Source organism: Episyrphus balteatus, chromosome 1 (genome assembly GCF_945859705.1).
Source record: "Episyrphus balteatus chromosome 1, idEpiBalt1.1, whole genome shotgun sequence".
NCBI lineage: Eukaryota > Metazoa > Arthropoda > Insecta > Diptera > Syrphidae > Episyrphus > Episyrphus balteatus.
The window spans coordinates 169,088,668-169,108,947 of NC_079134.1; the positions used below are offsets into that span (position 1 = coordinate 169,088,668).

At 31.8% G+C, this 20,280-nt stretch overlaps 4 protein-coding genes across 6 annotated transcripts in view; 2 read left to right on the forward strand and 2 right to left on the reverse strand.

The window, feature by feature from the left end:
- The first annotated feature begins 856 nt into the window (after nucleotides 1–856).
- Nucleotides 857–4,061, forward strand: LOC129905999 (uncharacterized). Its single transcript, XM_055981621.1, has 5 exons — nucleotides 857–1,218; nucleotides 1,289–1,630; nucleotides 1,688–1,878; nucleotides 2,038–2,449; nucleotides 3,259–4,061. Exons 1-5 carry the CDS (start codon nucleotides 1,202–1,204, stop codon nucleotides 3,707–3,709), a joined length of 1,413 nt encoding a protein of 470 aa, XP_055837596.1. The 5' UTR covers nucleotides 857–1,201; the 3' UTR covers nucleotides 3,710–4,061.
- Nucleotides 4,062–4,591: 530 nt separating this feature from the next.
- Nucleotides 4,592–8,838, reverse strand: LOC129905998 (uncharacterized). Its single transcript, XM_055981620.1, has 6 exons — nucleotides 8,691–8,838; nucleotides 8,522–8,627; nucleotides 8,410–8,456; nucleotides 7,726–8,103; nucleotides 4,981–6,065; nucleotides 4,592–4,915 (listed from the first exon to the last, which is right to left on the reverse strand). Coding segments are annotated over exons 3-5 (1,443 nt in total). The 5' UTR covers nucleotides 8,412–8,456; nucleotides 8,522–8,627; nucleotides 8,691–8,838; the 3' UTR covers nucleotides 4,592–4,915; nucleotides 4,981–5,002.
- Nucleotides 8,839–10,261: 1,423 nt separating this feature from the next.
- LOC129905860 (T-complex protein 1 subunit epsilon) lies at nucleotides 10,262–15,222 on the reverse strand. The gene is made up of 3 exons (XM_055981482.1): nucleotides 14,956–15,222; nucleotides 11,004–12,140; nucleotides 10,262–10,942 (listed from the first exon to the last, which is right to left on the reverse strand). Exons 1-3 carry the CDS (start codon nucleotides 15,061–15,063, stop codon nucleotides 10,559–10,561), a joined length of 1,629 nt encoding a protein of 542 aa, XP_055837457.1. The 5' UTR covers nucleotides 15,064–15,222; the 3' UTR covers nucleotides 10,262–10,558.
- Nucleotides 15,223–17,784: 2,562 nt separating this feature from the next.
- LOC129907312 (uncharacterized) overlaps nucleotides 17,785–20,280 on the forward strand; it is a 54,625-nt gene continuing 52,129 nt past the window's right edge. Inside the window, exons 1-2 of one of the 3 annotated variants that reach the window (XM_055983434.1) lie at nucleotides 17,785–18,039; nucleotides 18,199–19,335. In XM_055983434.1, the coding sequence (XP_055839409.1) occupies nucleotides 18,271–19,335 (1,065 nt within the window). In that variant the 5' untranslated portion in view covers nucleotides 17,785–18,039; nucleotides 18,199–18,270. Of the gene's footprint in view, nucleotides 18,043–18,198; nucleotides 19,600–20,280 lie in introns of those variants that run through there. The other 2 variants (XM_055983433.1, XM_055983432.1) reach the window with 2 other exon arrangements.

Consider the following 20,280-nt stretch of genomic DNA (forward strand, 5'->3'; position numbering starts at 1 on the left):
AATAAAGTATATAGTTCAATTGATGTACCTTTTTTTAACAGGAGAAAGTGCAAAATATAGAAAGTGAGAATCTTGTATAGGAACTGAATTGTATAGCAAAAAGTAAAAATACAAATAATAAAGAAATTCAAGAAAAAACATCAGAAAATACGTTTTAAAGAAAAAACAAAATAAATTTAATTTCGAGATTTCGTTAACGAATTTTTGTATGCAAAATTTCTTTTCGTTTCAGCTGCGTACTAGGCTTAAAAGTGATATCGATTATGAACATTTTAACCAACTGTACTTTTCCCATCAGAATTTTATAAGCTCATACGAAGGGGGGTCACAAAGTTCACGAAAGGCGGAGAAAATTTACCATGGTTTTATTTTTTCTTGTTGTTTAATGTATTCTCTCTTTATCCCAGAGTTGTAAAAATATCAATAAGAAAATGCATTTGAAATTAAAAAAAAATATTTATTGCAAATAAAATAAAATTGCATTAAAAAAAATATTTATTGCAACTGAAAAAAATTTGCATTAAAAAAAAAAATTAGTATTGCGACTGAAAAATATTTGCACTAAAAAAATGTATTGAAAAAAAAATTTTGCATTACAAAAAAAAATCAGTTGCAATAACATTTTTTTTAAATGCAAAATATTTTTAGTTGCAGTACCTAAATATTTTTTTTCAATGCAAATATTTTTCAGTTGCAATAATAGTTTTTTTTTATGCAAATTGTTTTTATTTGCATTAATGTTTTCAATTTGTAATAGAAAGCAAATGCATTAAAAAAATGATTTTTTACAATCCTGCTTTAGCCTATTTTTAACATTGATCAACAAGTACCTAGTTTATTAATTGGGACTTGGCAACACGGCACCTGGTGGTCAGATACTGCAACCCGAAAGTGATATTGATTTTTTTTTTTTTTGATAGCCCGTGTATTTCCCATAAGAAAAAACAAAAACAGAGTTAGAAAAATTATTTTTTTATAAAATAACTTTATATGAATAATAATATGTTTTTAAATGTCAATAGTTAAATTAAATGTGTATATTTTGAAAACAAGTGTAACATACGTGTAAAGTCGGTGATATAATGTTTAATTTCGTGGTTCAAAAATGTAAACAAACAGCCCCTTTTACAAGGAAAAAGAAACAGGCATTTGTTTTTAAAAAAAAATTCCTTTTGATTTTAAAAATAAAAGCATACAATTCATGGCACAGGATAAATCGTAAGTTAATTTGTTAAATTAAAAAAGATTTAAGTGAAATAAGCCACAATTTCAAATGCTTGCATTTTAGACAAGACTTCAACGTTTCTGGCGATGAAGAGGATGAGGTGGATGGGGGCACTTTTTTTAAAGTTCAAATCCACCAAATAATGAGCTACTTCGAAAACGCCGTACGCCCTCTTCGTGAGGGTGAAAACATCCTAGACGCAGGATGGATCCATTCCTTGGGCACAACGAAAGAAAAAATAGTTGGCTATGTGTTCCAAGCGTCTCACGTCGGTGAACGGCCTCACGAAGTTTCCATTGAAAACATCAATGAAGAGAGCTCAAAATGGAAGTGCGGATGTTCGTGCAAAGCAGGGATTGGAGCGAAATGTAAACACATTGCCGCCTGTTTAATTTCAATCCAAAGGTAAGAGCAAGCCATATTCAATTTTATAAACCATATCATGTTTACTTTTTTTTATAGAAATCCCTATTTGCACGAACTAAGCTCAACAGAGCTGCAGCAGAAGTGGGGAAAAGTAGCACGGGATATGGTCGCAGGGCTTGGCGGAGTTGAAGTGGTGGATATGTGTCACGTGTTGAAAAAGGTGAACACATTTGACGATGTAGTCACCGATGACATGGCTAAAAAAATTCTGGCCATGGGGCATGAAGGTACGCTTACTTTTATTTAAATAGTTTAATTTTTAGTCATAAGCAGACCTTTTATTTAAAATTATTGTTCTTTTTAATTGTTCTATTCTAAAATTTAATTTCAAGCTTCTAACATTTATTTTAGACAATTAATTAATACATGAATACCTTTTTCTTTAGCTTTCCCAAATTCCGAATTCGGTCGGATGAAAAGGGCATATAGGTCTTCATCTTCCGCGAATGAACCCACTGTGGAAGAAGAAGACACTGGAATGGACGGTTTCTTCGAAATGATTTTCATGGAAAATGAAAACCTGAAAGCGTTTGAGTTCCAAATGAAAAATTGTATTAAAAACGAAACGTACAAAATACTTTTCGAAACAAAAATCCAAAAATCAAAGGAAGAAGCAATACAAATATGCAAAAAAACACTTAGTCAGTCATCTTTTGAATGGCTTCAAGAGAGGCGACTAAGAATAACAGGAAGCATTTCTTACCAACTCTTTACATACTCCAAAAATAAGAATCCGGATTGGCCAAAAAAAATAGCTTCAACTTATGCAAGCAGTTTTAAGGGAAATGAAGCCACAAGGTATGTTAAATAAGATCTTGTTGTGAACAAAACAGTAAGGAATAGTAAACTAGTAAACAAATTTTTATTTTTGGATTTATTCAAAACTAGAATCTCAAAACCATGTATGAAAATGGTATAGATAAACTTTTGTTGTACAAATTAAATTTATTTTATTTCATATAAAAAAAGAATTTGAATAGTATGTATTACCCTTTTTTGTTCAGTGCATTTATGTAGGTTTTGAATTCTTATTAAAATGTTCAAAAATGAAAAATCAAACGCTTTGAACTACATGGACATTCGAATCCAAGAATTCATATATTTGTGATGACTTTTAAATACAGCTTTGATTAAAAAAAAGATGTGTTATTAACTACGCAATATTGTCTTACAAACAAGTTACAGATATTCATTACTTTCATAAAAAAAATTGTTAAAATTATGGTAATTCGATAGTTGATTGATATATTGAAGGTTTTGAATGAACAACAAGTTGTGTGTCTTACCAACAAGTTCATAGGCTATAACTCCAACCTATGAACTTTGTGGTAACACACACAAGTTGTTATTGTTGTTGTTCATTCAAAACCTTATAAATTGATTTCACAGGCACCATCACTGATGATATGAAAAAGCCATACACAAACCCATTATTTTGATTTATGTATCCGATATTATACAATTTTCAAAGGATTTCAAAAATAAAAGTTTGGTATGACATTACCTACTTATTAACCCTTCAACAAAAATTCATTGGCTCCTTTTTCAAAAACTGATTTTTAAGAACAATGCGAATCAAAATGTATAAAAACACTTTTCTTTTACAGGTACGGCCAACTATCGGAAAAGGAAGCGAAAGAGGTGTATGGTAAAACTTATTTAATTTTCGACTGCGGCATATTTATACCGCCCACTCTTCCTTACCTGGCGTTCAGCCCTGATGGGATCTCCTACAATGGTGATGAGTGGAAATTGGTAGAAATTAAAAGTCCTATCAAAGGGAAATTAAAATCTGCCAAGGACCTTCTGCCGGAATTGAACTATTTAAAGCTTTATGACGGCGCTGTTTATAACTTGAAAGAGCGCCACGAGTACTATGGACAGATTCAACTGGGACTCTTCCTGCTAAACCTCCAGAGCTGTGATTTAGTAATATATAGTTCCTTTGAGAAAAAAAATATAGAAATTATCAATGTTAAAAAAAACTTAGATTTTATTGAAGAATATATATCAATATTAACAAGTGTTTATTTTGAACACATATTGCCAAAACTGTGATATACTGTGATAAGACTTTAATTGAATGTACACTCGACTGATTCAAAACAAAAATTATTTCTTTTTTGTTCATAGTTATATCTAAAATATTGTTGGAAATGAGGAACAAATAATACTGTAAGGGTTACAGCCCTTAATATTAATATTAAGTACTGCCGCATCACAAACTTCTATTTCCCATATGAATTACATGATTGTGTTTTTGAGTTTGGAATTTTATAACTTTTTAATGGTTTATCAATAAGGCTGGTCTAAATCATTTTCATGTATAAAATTAAACGATCTACAAAAAAGCTTTTATTAATTTTTTTCGATAAACTACCCCGTTTCGAAGTTCTTTAAAATATAAAATGTAATTTTTTCTTAATTTTTTTCAATTTTTTGACGAAATTATTTGGTTTTTCAAAAAATTTGGCAAACCTTTCGAATTTTTTGTATTCTATGTTGTTTTTTGGTTTCAAAAATACTTTTATTTAACTGTCAAACTCCTACTATTAAATTAGAATTTTTGTAGAAAGTTCAATTTTATACAAGAAAATGATTAAGTCCAGCCTTTTTGACGAACCATTCAAAAGTTATAAAATTCCAAGCTCAACAACACAATCTTTCTCATGTAAATCATTATGGGAAATAGAAGTTTGTGATGCGGCAGTACTTAATATTAATATTAAGGGCTGTAACTTTTACAGTATTATTTTTTCGTCATTTCCAACAATATTTTAGATATAACTATGAACAAAAAAGAAATAATTTTTGTTTTGAATGAGTCTAATGTACACTTTACATTATTTGAAACAAAACATGGTATTTAGTATTAAGTAACTTCATATCACTAAAAAGTAATTCGTATTAATATACAATATTTATTAATTATTATTTTTAATTTTTTTTTTATTTATGCCCCTTACGCAGCTGAAGCGAAACGAAATTTTCCATAAAAAAATTTCGTTTGCGAAATCTTAAACGAAATTAAATTTGTTTTGTTTTTGCTTTGAAACTTATTTTCTGATGTTTTTGTATTTTTTTTATTTGTATTTTTATTATTTTTACTTTGCTACAATACCCGATAGTATTTTTTCGTTAACATGTTCGCTGTTGACTTTGGATACTTTAAAATTTTTCGTTTCACTTCAGCTGCTTTACACTTCAGAAATTGAAATTATTTAGTATAATAATATATAAAGTTGAACTGACAATAACACAAGGCTGTAAAATAGAAAATATTTATTGAATTATATGCTATTTTTATAAAAGTTGAAAATTTGTTTTACCTTTTCTTATTCCATGGAGGGCTTAAAACTTTTCATCAGAAAGTATTGGCGAGCTCAAGTTTGAAATAGCACAAACAACTGTTACGATGTCATCAAAATATGGGAGCATCGATTCTGTCACTTTTTCAGACAGCATTTTGAATTGTTTGATTCTCGCAAAACGTCTCTCTACATGCACCCTTGCAGACGCGATAAGTCGATCTTTTTCAACATCATCTCTCGTTCTTTCAGGGTTCATGAATTGTGGACGTATCATTTCTATTCCGGCTTGAAATAGTTCGTTCCCAATCATGAACCCTTTGTCCACCATAACTGCATCACCTGGTTTCAATACCTTTATTAATCCGGTTAAATTAAAAACTGCTTTGTCAGACGTTCTTCCCGATACTGAAGGACTAATAAAGTTAACTAATCCTGATGGAGTAATTCCGACCATTACTTTCACAGTGTGTGTGCCTTTATAATGCGAGTAAGTGCAGCATTTGCAAGTCAGGCAACGGAATTGCACAGTTCTTATCTCTGTACAATCCAGCACAGTAACTACGTTTGAAAATTTTTCAAAACATTTGGGCATGCTTTTTTGATTCTCTTCAGTTGTTGGCCAATAAATGAACGGCTTTAAGGCCTTAGAAAGCAGTTGGATGTAGCTTGTAAAATATGTCTTTGCAGTTTTTGACGAAAGATTAAATAAAATTGATATGTGAGCATTGGTTGAGTTGTTTTTTAATCTGTACATACACAAAATTATTTTGTTTTTGACACACATTCCTCTTTTCTTTTCTCCTACTGAAGGTCGAACCAGTAAGCAAAACTGAACAAGTTTTTCAAGAAAATCAAGGGTTGGGATCCCAGTCATTGTATTCAGTTTTTCATCGGTATCAAGGGCGAATGGGAGCGAGTAAAAATGCAGGTCTTCTTTTTCACTCACCTGAGTACCTTTATCTGCAACTTCTACTTCACATTGAATCCCAATCGTATTGAATTCATTGATTTCATTATTTTGATTTATTATAACCGTTTCTGAGGTGTCTTTAGATAAACTGACTTCTTGAACTTTACTTCTTTCAACATTTAAACTATTTTGTCTAAAAGAATAGAAACGAATAAGAGTTATTTTTGTTTTAAATTAAGAATAGAATACTAGAAACCCCAAAATAATCTTCCTAATGCATTTGGGTTCATTTAAAATCACACTGGTTGCTTTCTAGGAGCTCTATTTTTTTTTTTTTAGATATTTTCATTTTTCACAATTTTAAATAATGTTGATAGTCGGTTTTGTAGACATTTTTAATCAAAATTTAAAATCAAAATTTAAAAAAAAATTAATCTCCATTTTGTATAAAATTTTTTAAACGAAGTATAGAGCATTTAAGTGAAATATGCTGAAACTCAATATGGACCTGCCTCTCACTGCCAAAGTACTTGAGCTAGAGAAAAGTTTAATACTAATTTGGAAACGATATTTTGTCATCCAAAAACGTGCATTGATAGATTTTTTCTTAAGTCTCTATAAAACGATCTGAGTCCCTTGAGCAATTCCAATTTTCAGTATAGAACATTTTACTGAAATATGCTGAAACTCAATATGGACCTGCCTCTCACTGCCAAAGTACTTGAGCTAGAGAAAAGTTTTATACCATTTTGGAAACGATATTTTGTCATTCTTGTCATCAAAATTCAACCTAACTTTTTTTATAGACGATTTAGATCCTTGGTTCTTATCCCAAAATCAAACTCTTTGCCATGTTTCATGAGTGTAACAATTTTTTTTTTTTAATGCCTGTACCTGTAGGTAATCGTCTTCCAAGGAGAGTACCTTGACATATGCAGAGTCTCATGATCAAGCCCTTGTAGGTGATAAGACAATTGCATTTTGTCTTATGGACACAGAAATATACACTCATATGTCTGTCATGAGTGAACCATCAATAAAAATTGCCCTAGGAATTGCACTATAAAATGATACGTTTAATCACGCAATCACACCTTAGAAGGTGAAGATTATTTAAATTTCATGGGAAATGAGTTTGATCATACAGAATGGTTGGATTTTCCACGAGTTAGTAATAACGACTCATATCACTATGCACGTGGACAGTGGAATTTAGTCGATGATAAGTTATTAACATACAAATGAATTTGATCGTGCCTTGAACTAAGTAAAAGATATAAATATCAGCAGATAAATATTAGCAGTGCCTGGCTACGTAAGTTGGAAACATGGAGGTGATTAAGATTATTGCGTTCAAAAGAGTTGGACTAGTATTCGTCTTTAATTTCCACCCAACAAGAAGTTTTAGCAGCTTTTCATTGTAAAGTATATGAAATTTATATCAAGTGTATTTAGATCGATTTGAACACTAAGAAATAATTTTATATTATCCCTTCTATGTAATGAAGCGTCCACAAGTCGCAATTTAACAAATATAGTTACCATAAATTAGATACATATATTGCGTTACGTACGCGACATTAAGTCCACAACATTTAAGCGTTTATTTTTACTTAAAACTTGATGAAAAGTTTGGCTAGGTGAATATCGATTTAGGAGTTAACTTCGCAAACACTTGTTAACTCTTGATAAAGAGTTTTCTGCCTCTAAAGAAGTTTTTCATTGCAATAAATCCCATCTATTGCTCTTTTTCCTAATTATAAAAAGTTACCATTCTTCATGGAATGCCCCTTTACCGGGATGGTACAAATTGGGCTGGTGCATATAAACATAAAGCTATACTTAGAACTTACCGAGAAAATTCATCATGTCTCTTCTTTAAACGTTCGAGTCTGTCTTGCTTGTTGTTTTCTATCTTCGTTATTATTATTGATTTTGGTAAATTTAAAGAAGGAAAAGCCGTATCCACAAGATAGGAATGTGACCTTTTCCCTCTTGGAAGCGATTTTAAAATTTGGCCTTCTTTGAAATGACTGCTGCAAATAACGAAGTTTTTTGGAAAAGGCTTTCCCATCTTTAAAATTTGCTTCCATTTGAGGAGTTCGTTGCGATTGGACAATACTTTTTTTGGTATTCGGTGCATCGAAATTCCGGGACTTCGATATTGATGGCATTGATTAACACCACAGATATGGAACTTTTGTTTTTGAGCGGCATTGCTTGCTGATTCCCTATAAATTATAGAAAACAAAAACTTAATATTGAACCAAATAAAAAAAAAAAAAGTGGATGAACATATCGAGCCCTTCCCAACAAATTATCGTGATTAGAAAAATCTTTATTTTCTTTTGATTATAGACAAATTAGAGACAATTTTGATCTGAATGTGTTTTAGAGCAATTGTTGATTAGATTAACACAAAAAAGTTAAATCATATTCGTTCTTTGTGTTGAAAAAATACAATTACATCTTGTCCACAATTAATTAGTAAATTTGGCGCTTACGATAATTCCGCAGAAAGGGCTCGATAAACTTACATTTTTAATCGTTGATTCTTTTGGTCTTGTTGTTAAAATGTGTAGACCTAGAAACGATTTCAAAGAGGTTTATTTATTTATAAATTGTGATTATAGTCAAAATATAACCCACCTAATCTTCTCAACAAAATTGCAATTTAGAAGCTGCTCGCTGCTAATGACAAGTCAATGTTTTGTGCTTTGTTGTTGTTCACTATTCACTTTTTCATGTTTTTCACCTGCAAAATTAAGCATTATATCATAGACTTTGCACTTATATTTCACTTTTTTTCAAAACTTACACATTTTATTTAATTATTGAAATTTTAAAACCTGTTGTTGTTCATATAATTTTATATTATAAAAAATTAATTTTTGTAACTCTCCTTTCGTTTTCTCTTATGGGAAATACATGGGCTGTCAAAAAAAAAAAAAATCTATATCATTTTCAGGTTCTTAGGTCTGAGTTGTAGATGGCGTGGAAAGCTATTTCCCAAGTCTCAAACCTAATATTTACCGTTCCTTAAACTCAGAATCCCCTTAAAGTTCATAGTTTTTATTTTATTAGCAAATTAGAAAATGAAAACTCATACAAATGACTTCAAAACGATTTTGTTTTTTTGCTCTCCTATAAAATGTTCTAAAATGGAGTTACACACTTTTCTGGTTTCACCGACGATATGTAGTTTTTTTTGCAAGATCTTCAAAATAGGCTGAAATTACTGAATTCACCTGTTCGTAGGCGGCCTTTTTTTTCTTCGTTTTTTTTCTTTCAGTTTCGGGAATAAAATACAATCAGAAGCACCAAATCTGTTTTATGGTGGATGATTCAATATACTAAACCCACATTTTTGAAAGGCGGTCCTTGCAAACTGACTCTTGAGAGTTGAAGCCTTGTCTTCCCAAAGCAAATCCACTTTTGAGCAGTTTCGTTTTCTTTTTTTGGGACCTCTTTTCAACCTATGCAGAAGTTTTGTGTAGTATCCACCTGTAATATTGACATCTTTTCCTAATAATCGATTAGCTAAATACGTTCCATATCCCAAAAACTTGTAACCATGACTTTTCAAAAGAGAATCATCCTCTATGGCCTCTCTGTCTTGTTTAAACAGATATTGCCACTAATACACCATTGTTTTTGTATGACAACAGTTCCGTAAGCAATTGACAACCCTCCAAACTAATCTGTTTGTTTTGTCACTGTTTATTTAAGATAAAAATCAATTTTATCCATAAATATATATTCACCCATATTACGGTTGGGGTTTGTCATAAAACGACAAGAAAACGGCTTGCTCTAGGAGTGCCAAATTTGTATTTAATTAAAAATTTAACATCGCAGTTTCTTAAACTATCCGTCCTTTTTCCCTATGACACGATAATTACTTTACTTAAGCCTCAACTTTGACTTCCAGAGCGAAATCGTTGTTGTGTGGGTTTTTGAAAACCGCCAACCGTAATAGGGGTGTATAGATGCTGGATTAATTTCAGAAGTTTTTAACCAAACTTGGTATGATTTTCTTAAATGAATGTCCAAACATTACGAGGTAAAACGTTCGGCCCTAGCGAGGTAGGTATCCGTCGGAGCCGAATTTTGTTCGATTTTATTCCTGTCCCTTATCCAGCAGATTTCAAAACTTTATAAAATTAAAAACGGCGAAAACGAACGGTTAGCCTTTTTCATATCTGCGGTACCACTCTGGCAAAATCTATTAAAGTAAAAAGATAATTTTTGTTTTTGCTTAATCGAAAATCCTCCAAAATGCTTTACCAATCGCCAAACTAAACGTAAGAGAAGTTTCATTTGAGAACGATTCACTTTAAGTTGTAGTATGTTATGGGAATTTCAAAATAAAACCAAAAATAACTTCAATTGTATTATTCACGTTTTAAAGTTGTGATTTTATTAATTCCGTTTTGTATTTTTTTTTTATATGTGAGTGTTTAAAATAATTATTAAAAAAGAAGACAAAAATAATTTGTGAGCTGATTTATAAAGGAGATGATGACAAATTTTTTAGCGTGTAGTGATTTTTTTTTTATTTTTCTTTTCCACCAAATTTACTTTAGTGAAAGTAAAACTAAACAAAAAAACACATTTATAAACGATGTTAATGAGTGAAAAAGAACACAAATGAGTTAACACAAAAAAGTGTATGAAGAGCGCAACTTAGTACTCATTATCTTGTTTGGTTCGCACATCGTCAATCTTCAAAATCATCTTCACCAATTGTGTGGCCAAAAGGATTTGTTGTTTCTTGGAATGCAGAGACTCAACAACATGATGATTCTTCATATCCGAATCACCTGTTAACATGCAGTCAACACCCAAGCTGGGTAATTTTTCGGCAACCTGGCGGGATTTCAACTCTGAGAGGGTCTCAATTGGATGCAGACCACTGTTTTCAGCCAAAGCCAATGGAATATTCTCCAATGCAATAGCAAATGAACGGAAGGCATATTGTTCGAGGGTTGAAAGTTGATCGGCTTCCTTGGCCACAGCCAATGAACAGCTGATTTCAGCTGCACCTCCTCCATAAACAACACGGGAATCCTAAAATAAATCAAAAATATATTAAAATCTTCATCTTAAAGGCTTTCACATTCAGTCTTACCTTGATCAATGAACGAACTACACAAATGGCATCGTGGATTGACCTCTTAGCTTCAGCAATGATCATTTCATTGCCACCCCGTAGGAAAATAGTAACTGCCTTTGAGTTCAGGCATTCCTCAATAACCAACATCTTATCCTTGGAAGTACCGAAAGACATTTCTCTGACAAGACCAGCCTTGCCGAGTTTCTCTGCGGATAGTTCTTCAAAACGAGGAACAATACGTCCCTTAGTAGCGATAGCAATCAATTCAATCTCAGGTCCACCGACCCAACGTACAGCTGGAAGATTGTGTTGCAAAAGCAAGTGATTGGCTTCATCATCGAAACCCCATTGGCAGATAGCCAAAGTTGCACCAGCATCTTTGACCTTCTTAACCATATCAGCGAACTTTTCAGCTTCATAAGCCCTCAATGCTTTGTAGTCTTCAGCTGAGGTGACATCCAACTTATGCTTGGTCTTTGGCTTTGGTGGTTCGAATGGACAGGTGAGGATGGCCAACTTGACATCCTTCAATACTTTAGGCATCTGAGCGTGGCTCATGGTCTTGTCGACGACAACACCTTTAACCAACATAGAGTCTTCCATGCGTCCACCAACCTTGGTCTCAATCTTGATCAATTCAAAGTTGACATCCTTTGCTTCGATGTCGGCCACATTGAGGACGGCATCAACAGCCATCTCAGCCATTTGACGATGGCACTTGTTGACAATCTTGCTGCCCAAAGTAGTCATTGCAATTTGGACCAGAGGTTCCTTGTTCTTGGGATCGATTGGGAAGGGTTCAGCAATTGAATCCAATTGCTTGACAGCACACTGTGCAGCCAATTCAAAACCATCAGCAATACGAATTGGATGAATGCCACGATCGATGAGGCTTTCGGCTTGTTCGAGCAAGGCTCCAGCCAAAACAACTACGCCAGTGGTTCCATCACCAATTTCATCATCTTGCGATTGACTCAATTGAACCATCAATTTACCAATCTCATGATCGACTTCCATCAATTTCAAGATGGTAGCACCGTCATTGGTGACTGTTACATCACCATCGGCACTGACCATGATCTTGTCCAGACCTTTGGGTCCCAGTGAGGTCTTCAGGGTCGATGCAATTTGGCGAGCAGCCAAAATGTGAGTCTGCAAAAAATAAAATATTTTGTATTAGTTCGATTGAGAAACTGGGCATAAGGACTAATATAAGGCAAGGAAAAACAAAAAATCGCCTCTAAGAAATCTGTTTTGCGGATTTGGTGTCGCGGAGGCTTAAGAAAAAAGAATTGAATCGATATCAAATTCAGACATTTGAGCATTATAAATGCGCATGCTTCTAATTTCGTCTTCAAACTTCTACGAGCTTTAAGGTAAAACTTGGGAAAATTCCAAGAAGGACGTTAAGACACTGCAAGCTGATTTCAAAAAGCCGGCACGACATAACTACAAGAAAAAGGCTCAATTTATTTAAGCAGCGAAAAAACTTGATATCCAAAAACGCACTTGGCGGTCTACAGGTGGTTTTGTAACCAAAATGATCATGTTGTAAACGACGCCGACGGACGAAATTCCTCTACGAGAATGTACTTTTTTCAAATGGGGAATTTTTTCAAATCAGAATAACTAAAATTATTATCGACTTGGAAAACTTTAGAAAGTATATCTACATCAGGAGTACTTTATAGAGAAATTCCAAACGTATTCAAAAAGGAGCCAATAGATTATGGTTCCAAAAGAAAAGCAAAAAGCACAACTTGGACAGCGTAAGTGAATTTAATGCTTTAGCTTTAACAGTCTTTACTACCCGCTATAGAGAATTCAATCATAGAAGATACTAAAGCAATGCTAAAAAACTGGAGAGACCAAACCTCTTAACTAGCTGCTAAATAGCGATGAAGATCTATTTCTAAACCAGGGGTCGAAGTACGGCATACGTTCGTTAACGTATGGTTGCTATGTGTCCCTATCGTTTTCTAATAATTAAATAGAGACAGAAATAATCAAAACGTTAACGTATGATCGTAATCGTGTACCGTAATTCCACCCCAGGTTAAGATAAGGTGACAGTCAGGAAAACGACTAGCATATTACACTAGTAAAATGTCCATTCTGATGCTGCAAGGAAATTAGATGTAGATTTTAATTTTATTTATACACTATGTCAGAGAAGTATATAATATACTTTTAGTTTCGTGATTGCTAGGTTACTAACGTTATCAAAGAAAGCAACCAAAGATTGCACTCTTTGTGGTGTCTAGAATATTTAATTCAATTTCTACTGATTCATCTTTGCAATAAGCGAGTTGAGCTGTTGGTAAAGTATTTAGAAAGAATTATGATAGGCTGAGCATTTATCCGCTTGGGATATGAAAACATATTTAAACCTGTTCTGAATTAAAACTCCCAGGAATGGTGTCGGGAGAAGGGCTCCCAATTAAACAGTTTAGGAAAATTTTGCGCTTTTTTGAAAAGGATAAAAATATATAACAAAAAAGAAATAATATTTTTGGAATTTTTCGATTCGGAGCCCTTCTTCCGAACACATTTCTCCGGGAATTTTCATTCAAAATAGGGTTGATTCAAATTGTCTTCATAAAAGGGAATTTGTAATTAATTTATAGTGAGATATTTGGTGGTTGGGAATTTTACTCATCTCAAGAATAAGGTCCAATTAAAATCTCAAGGATAAAGTCCAATTAAACGATACACTTTCTATTTTCTTGCTGGTCCAAACAACAATACGCAACAATACGGTTTTTAAATTAATTATTGAGCCCAAAATCAATTTATTAAAAAAAATGTTTTGTATATGTTTCATAACTGAAAACATATCTTCACTTCAGAACAAATCAAAATTAGTTTTAGAGTTTAAATTAGCTAATTAGTTAGTCTCCACCATTTTAGTTGATTAAGGCCCATTTGCTCATACTGATCATAAATTTGAATCATAGCTATTACTTTTTTATTTATGAATTCTAAAGCACTTAAGAAAAAGAAATTGAAATTGAAAGAAGGTAAATTCTATTACAAGTATTGAAAATACCAGGTAGATAAGCGGGGAAGGTAGTTAAGCGAAAGGTACTTAAAAGATGAGTTTTATATGAAAAAATCTTTAAAATGTTGGTTATAAAAAATCAAAGGTACCTACTTATGCGGGTTAGGCACTTTTAAACGTCTAAAATTAATGTATGGAGAACGAATAGCCCATAAACTCTATGAATATCGGAATGATTGGCTATAAAAAAAAGCCCTTTATGGGATCCACTACTGAAGTAGTAGCTGATCATAATTAGGATAGCAAAGTGAGCAAATGGATTTTCAGAAAAAATGGTACTTTTTCCAACAAAAAATATAGTCTTAAACGGAAACAGTTTTCCTATTGCCAGGAAAGGGACTGTTTTAATTTTTATTTATTTTGAATAAAAGCTTCGAGCTGTAAACATTTATTTCTTCTTTCAGAAGAAAATTACTTCCAGATGATGCATAACATTTTTGAAATTATTTCATTTTTCAATAATTTATTCTGCACATGTTTTCATCAGATTGTTCTAGACGTCTCTGTGGGGTGTATACAGTAGTGAATGGAAACAAAACGAAAATGACTCAGAGAAGAAGACATAACCTCAAACCGGTTGGTTGCAAACAAAAAAATTAAACAAATTCAAAAAAATACTAATTTTCACAGAATTTTAAATGGAAAATTAAATATTTCGGTTCTTGGAAGAGAATCCTAACAAAAGCTCTTCAAAATTATGTACTTTATTGTGTTATTAACTAATTTTAAGAGGAAATTAGGAACATCTGCTGGAAAATTTTGTTAAGTTTTTGTGTGGGTTTTGGCTATGGATGAATGGTCTTTTATGCATTATTCAGGTAAAGAAAAAAGAATACAAGATAGTAGATTAAAACCACTCCTTACCAAAAATAAAATTAAAATGGAAATACAAAGAAAATTAATTACCTTAATTGCATCGGTTCCAGTAATTCTCTTCTGGTTCTCTTGGTCACGCAAAATGATGAAAGGTCTGCCATATTCGTCGAAAGCGAATGTACCCGGAAAGCCACTCATTTTAAAAGTTGAAAAATCACAAAGGATTATTTAAATATTCACGGATTTTATTCACAGATTTTTTTGCAAAGCTATCGAACGAATTACCTCGGCAGAACACAAAAACTCAATCGAAAAATCACAAGACAGCAGCGATGGTAGTTTGTCAAATTTTTGACAGTTGCTGTCATTCATGAGGAACTAACCGATTGTAGCGCTGGGATATTTCAATAAAATTACGGATGTTCTGAGAAACATAAGGGATATTGTGGTGTATTCACAATAGTTTATTACATTTTAGTTATAATTTTTATTCTAAGGCCACTGCCACACCATAGCATTTTAAGTGTTTCTATGTTTCAACCTACGCTAAATTCAAGATTTAGCCAAGTACATTTAAAATAAATACACTAATAGCCTTTTCACACAAAGCCAAAAACGCGGTTTTTTGCGAAAAACTCCAAAAACGTATATCAAAAACACAAGTTTTTCCATACATTTTTCATAAACCACAAGTTTTCGTAAAACACAAGTTTTTGATTAAACTCGCCAAAAACCTGTAAATGAAAACAACGAAATAACCAAACAAACCTTTTGAAGAATTCAGCACAAATTCCCCAACTAGCACAACAGCTTCTATAAATTGAGATCTCGCAGGTACTACTTTTTATACAGCTTGTATTGAGCTTTCTTCAGAATTTAAATGTTTATAGAAGTTCGAACTTGTTTAACAACCTCTAATAAGTTGTTTAAATACTGTTAAAGAAACTTAAACGAAAAAAGCTTTTTTTTTCGGAAAAGCCTGCTTAGTGAATTTATAGAAGCCTTACAGAAATTACCAAGATTAGTATTTGATTTTTGTTTTTGATATTGAATAATCTAGCTCGGACACTTTTTGGTTTTGACATTGAATAATTTAGCTCAGACATTTTTTTTTTACATTTCTGCTATTTGAACTGATTAAGTTTTTGATTTCATTAATAAATTTACTAGGATGGCCGAGTGGGTTGAGTGGCGGACTACCACCAAGTAGGTACGAAGTTCGATTCCTGGGTGTGGCAAAAAAATCATAGGTATACTTTTAAAATTATTATCAACAGATATACTAAAAACTAATGGAATAATATAAATAATTTCAGGTCAAAAGATAAAATTCATGATTTAAAAGCAAATAAAAACCAGTTAAAAAAAATTCTTTTTTGTTTTTGTAGATGTTTTTTTAATTTCGATAAGACATGTATTCAAGAGCTATACAAGTTCTTCCGAAGCTATCTGTCAAATCTCAAAGCTTCGGTAGAGCTTCGGTAACGCTTCGTTTAAACTTCTTATAGAGGGTCAAACTTGTATAACGTTCTCCTTTTTCCATGCCCAAAAACCTTACTAAAGTTAAAAAGAAGCTGAAATGTAGCTTTTGTAATACCTTAACCAAAGCTGAAATGTTTGTTGGGTCAGCAGACAAAAAAAAAAGAATTGACAGGATAATTAGGCAGTTGTTTTACAAATCCAGTTTGTTGATTTTTGTAACTGGTAAGAAATATTTTTGTATTCATTAAAAAAATATTCTTTATAATTAGGTAATCAAATTTCTTTTCATTAATTATAGAAAATGGCAGAGCAGAAAAAAAAACAAAAAAAAAGATATCCAAACGGTCTTCTGGGAGTTGAGTTTTTCTATTTCATCAAAAATCTCTTCTCATCTTTCCTAATTTAGCTATCTGGATGCTACTTCAAGGTCGTTTTTTCCTTGTATTTGTTGACTCAAAGAGGAAGAAGCTTTGCAAAACTTTTATATATTCCTCTGTTTTGTGTTGATGAATTAAAATTATTTATTTAAATTGTCAGAGTTCCTTTTATTTGATCAATTTTGCGAGCTCAAGCTGATTTAAGGAACAAAAATTAAATCCCATCGAAAACTTGACATTTGGATGTCAAAATATTTTAAACGTCAAACAAAAACCTGTAAACTTGTAGTGTGAACGCTTTTCAGGTTTTTGAAAACTTTTTGCCATAAACCGCGTTTTTGGGTTTGGTGTGAAAAGGCTATAAGGTAGTATCTTCCGAACGTTGTCAAAATTTGTTTTTCAAAAATGGACACCAATCTGTCATATCAGACTTTAATTTTTTATATTTCAGTTGCAATAGACAGGAAACTTGTTTTTGTTTTAATGTATAAAATATCATTTGAAAAAATTATAAATTGAAAAATAACAAATTTTCTACGTGTTTCTTCTCGGAAAATGGTCAATAATTGTTAAAAAATTAGTTGTGTGCGTGGTTTTTCGGTTTTTGTGTGTTTTTCATTGGTAATTTAAAACAATTAAGAATTACCGTAGCAAAACAAGACAATTTGGCAGCCAATGTCAGTTTGGAGGATATTATCTTTTTATGTCCACTGGGTCTTCTTCAGGTAAACAAAAAAAATTTAAGTATTATATATGAATTGACAGTTGGGCCCTCAGGTTTCTTCATAATTAAATCAGAGAGCTCTGAATTATATTCTACTCAGAGTTCTGTTTTGATCGCTCAAAGATTTCCTCAGAGTTGAAAAAGAAAAACGCCAAATACCAAAAAAAATGACAAACAAAATTAATTTCGCAACAGTGAAATCAAACCCTTAATAAAAATTACACTGTGTTGCATTCACCATAACTATTGTGAATTTGTTCCCTTTTTTTCTGCAATCGACTTCATTTTATAATTTTCTGCAAAGCAATGCATACAAATTGCTGCAACTGCAGAACAGAAATCAATCAGCGTTTCACATAAAAAGACGTAAAATGAAAAAGTGTGTCTCTTTATAAATTTAATTTTTTCTTTTTAATTTACACAAAAAATTAGTAATTATATCAATTTAAAAATGAATTTACTTAAATAAATTAGTTTAAAATTAATAAGTGAATTGACAAAGAAGAAAAAACTTCATCATTAACTTGAAAAAACAACTCAAGGACATTGGCAAGTTCTAACGTGAAGCTACTCCCTGGTCCCTGGAAAAAAAAGGTATAACATGAATACATAAAATTTTGTATGTAAACCAAAATTGAATACATTTCTGAATAAAGAAAAAAACCTTGAAAATGCATTTAATATTTACTATGTATCTAAAATTCCCTAAAAATAATAGCAACTACATCGAGAATTTTTTTTTTTATCATCAGCAAAAAATTTAACCACAAACCTGCGTTTTTTTTTTCACACAAAAAAGAAAAGAAAAAACATCACAACAAAATGGCTGCAACTGCATTTGAAGAAGAAATTCTTGCCCTAAATCCCGAATACGATTTAGTTTTTAGTAAGAACAATAATGAAAATCCTTCTCGAACTGATTCACCCGATGCATTAGAACCACACACTCGTTGGGCTTCATCTCCCCATGCCATGAAAATCATATCCAAAATGAATGAAATTTTAAATACCAAACCACTTGGAGAATTGCCAACCCAACAAGATTGGGAAGACCATCAATCTTGTGAAGTTGAAACTATTAATTTAATGCGTAAATTAGGTCTCGAACAAAGTATCGATCGGCCGCCAGATGAAAAACGTACAATTGCTACTGTCCCCGTGAGTGACGATGTGATTTTCATGAAAAATGGTAGAAAAAAGATGTCAATTTTTATGTCTGATTCTTATTTCGAATTGAAACCAAGATCAGAAGCTTCATTTGATTTGGATGAAGATGCTACCACACCCGAAGAATCTACTACATCTGATTTCTCGGATGAAATTAATATCTACCAACCGATATTTGAGTCAACTCAGGAAACTGAGAGTACAACTTTGTCTGATGATTTTGAGGAACAATATCGCTCCAGAGTTGCCTATCAGCATTTAGACTCTGGAGTGAGTTCAGATTCGGGAAAACGCAAATCACTTGAAAGTGAATTCCCTAGTCTCAAACCACCTCATCACCAGAAGAATAATCGCATATCATACACAAAGGTTGGTAGTAAAAAATTGAATGACTCTGGATCTAGTAATACTAGCAATCAGAGTAGCAGCAGTAGCAATAGCAGCTATCGAAAATCAAGAAGTAATAATAACAGTTGGCGTAGTTTAAATGGAAGTTTCTCTGATGTAAGAGATGAAAATAATTGGCGTTTGAATGTTACCAAAACCAAAGAACCTGAGAAGAAGAAAATAGATAAAAAACCTGAGGAGAAAAAGATTCTCAATCAAACTATAACTCTAAAGCCAGACACATCAAATCATGATGTTGTTAGCAATTGTGGAAGGGCTCTTTACAAGCCAAAGGATTTGTTTATGAAGAAGAAAGCCATGATGATACAACAGGTGCTTGCTGAATATCAATCTTGATTTTAAATATTTATTTTTCTTTCTTACAAAAAAACACATTGCACAGACACAGTTTTTTTTTCTGTTGTTTGTAAAAAGAAAAATTAAAATTAAATAAATATTTTGGGATTTATTAGAATGAAATAAAGAATGATGAATAGACAACCCATTTGACAAATTGTTGCTAATGGTTCAATTTATGAATTTCGAGCAATAAATTGTCATGTGAGAAGTCCTCAGAGGTTTCAAAAAAAAAAAAAAAAAATAATAATAAAATTACTTAAAAATTTTGAACTTGTGTCTGTGCTAAATAAAAATTGTCTATATTTTTGATACTATTTTTTTAATCAATTAAAAAAAAAAAAAAACAAAATAGTTTTAGAAATTTTTAGATTTAAGTCAAAAGACAAAACTAAATTTTATATTAAGTGTTTTGGCTATTTACAAAAAAAAATCCTATAAATTTTATTTCATAGAATAATAATATTGAAACATGTCACTTTGTAGGTTGATATCTGTGCCCATAATTATAAAAGTGGACTAAGTCACTTTTTGCATTGTTTGAAGAAAAACTTACTTAATATTTTAGTATAACGATTTTAGTTGTTTTTCTTTTTTGAAACCGCTGAAGAAGTAATATAGAAGTTTATTTACTGCAATTTCGCTTTCAAATTAACTTTACCCCTAACATAAAAACTCTTTTTATGCTAGATTTAATGTTTTTTTTTAGGAGTGACTTAGTCCACTTTCATAACTAAGGGCACATCTATGTATATGTGTTAAGGAGGTTCTTATATTGCTTTTTGTCGAAATTCTACATAAATTCAATTAATTCTAAATAGCGAAAAAAAAAATTCTCTAATTTTTACAAATTTTTATTTCAACTGCCTAGTCTCCAGGTATAATCCGGAAAACCCCATATAAAATTAGAAAATTGTCTAA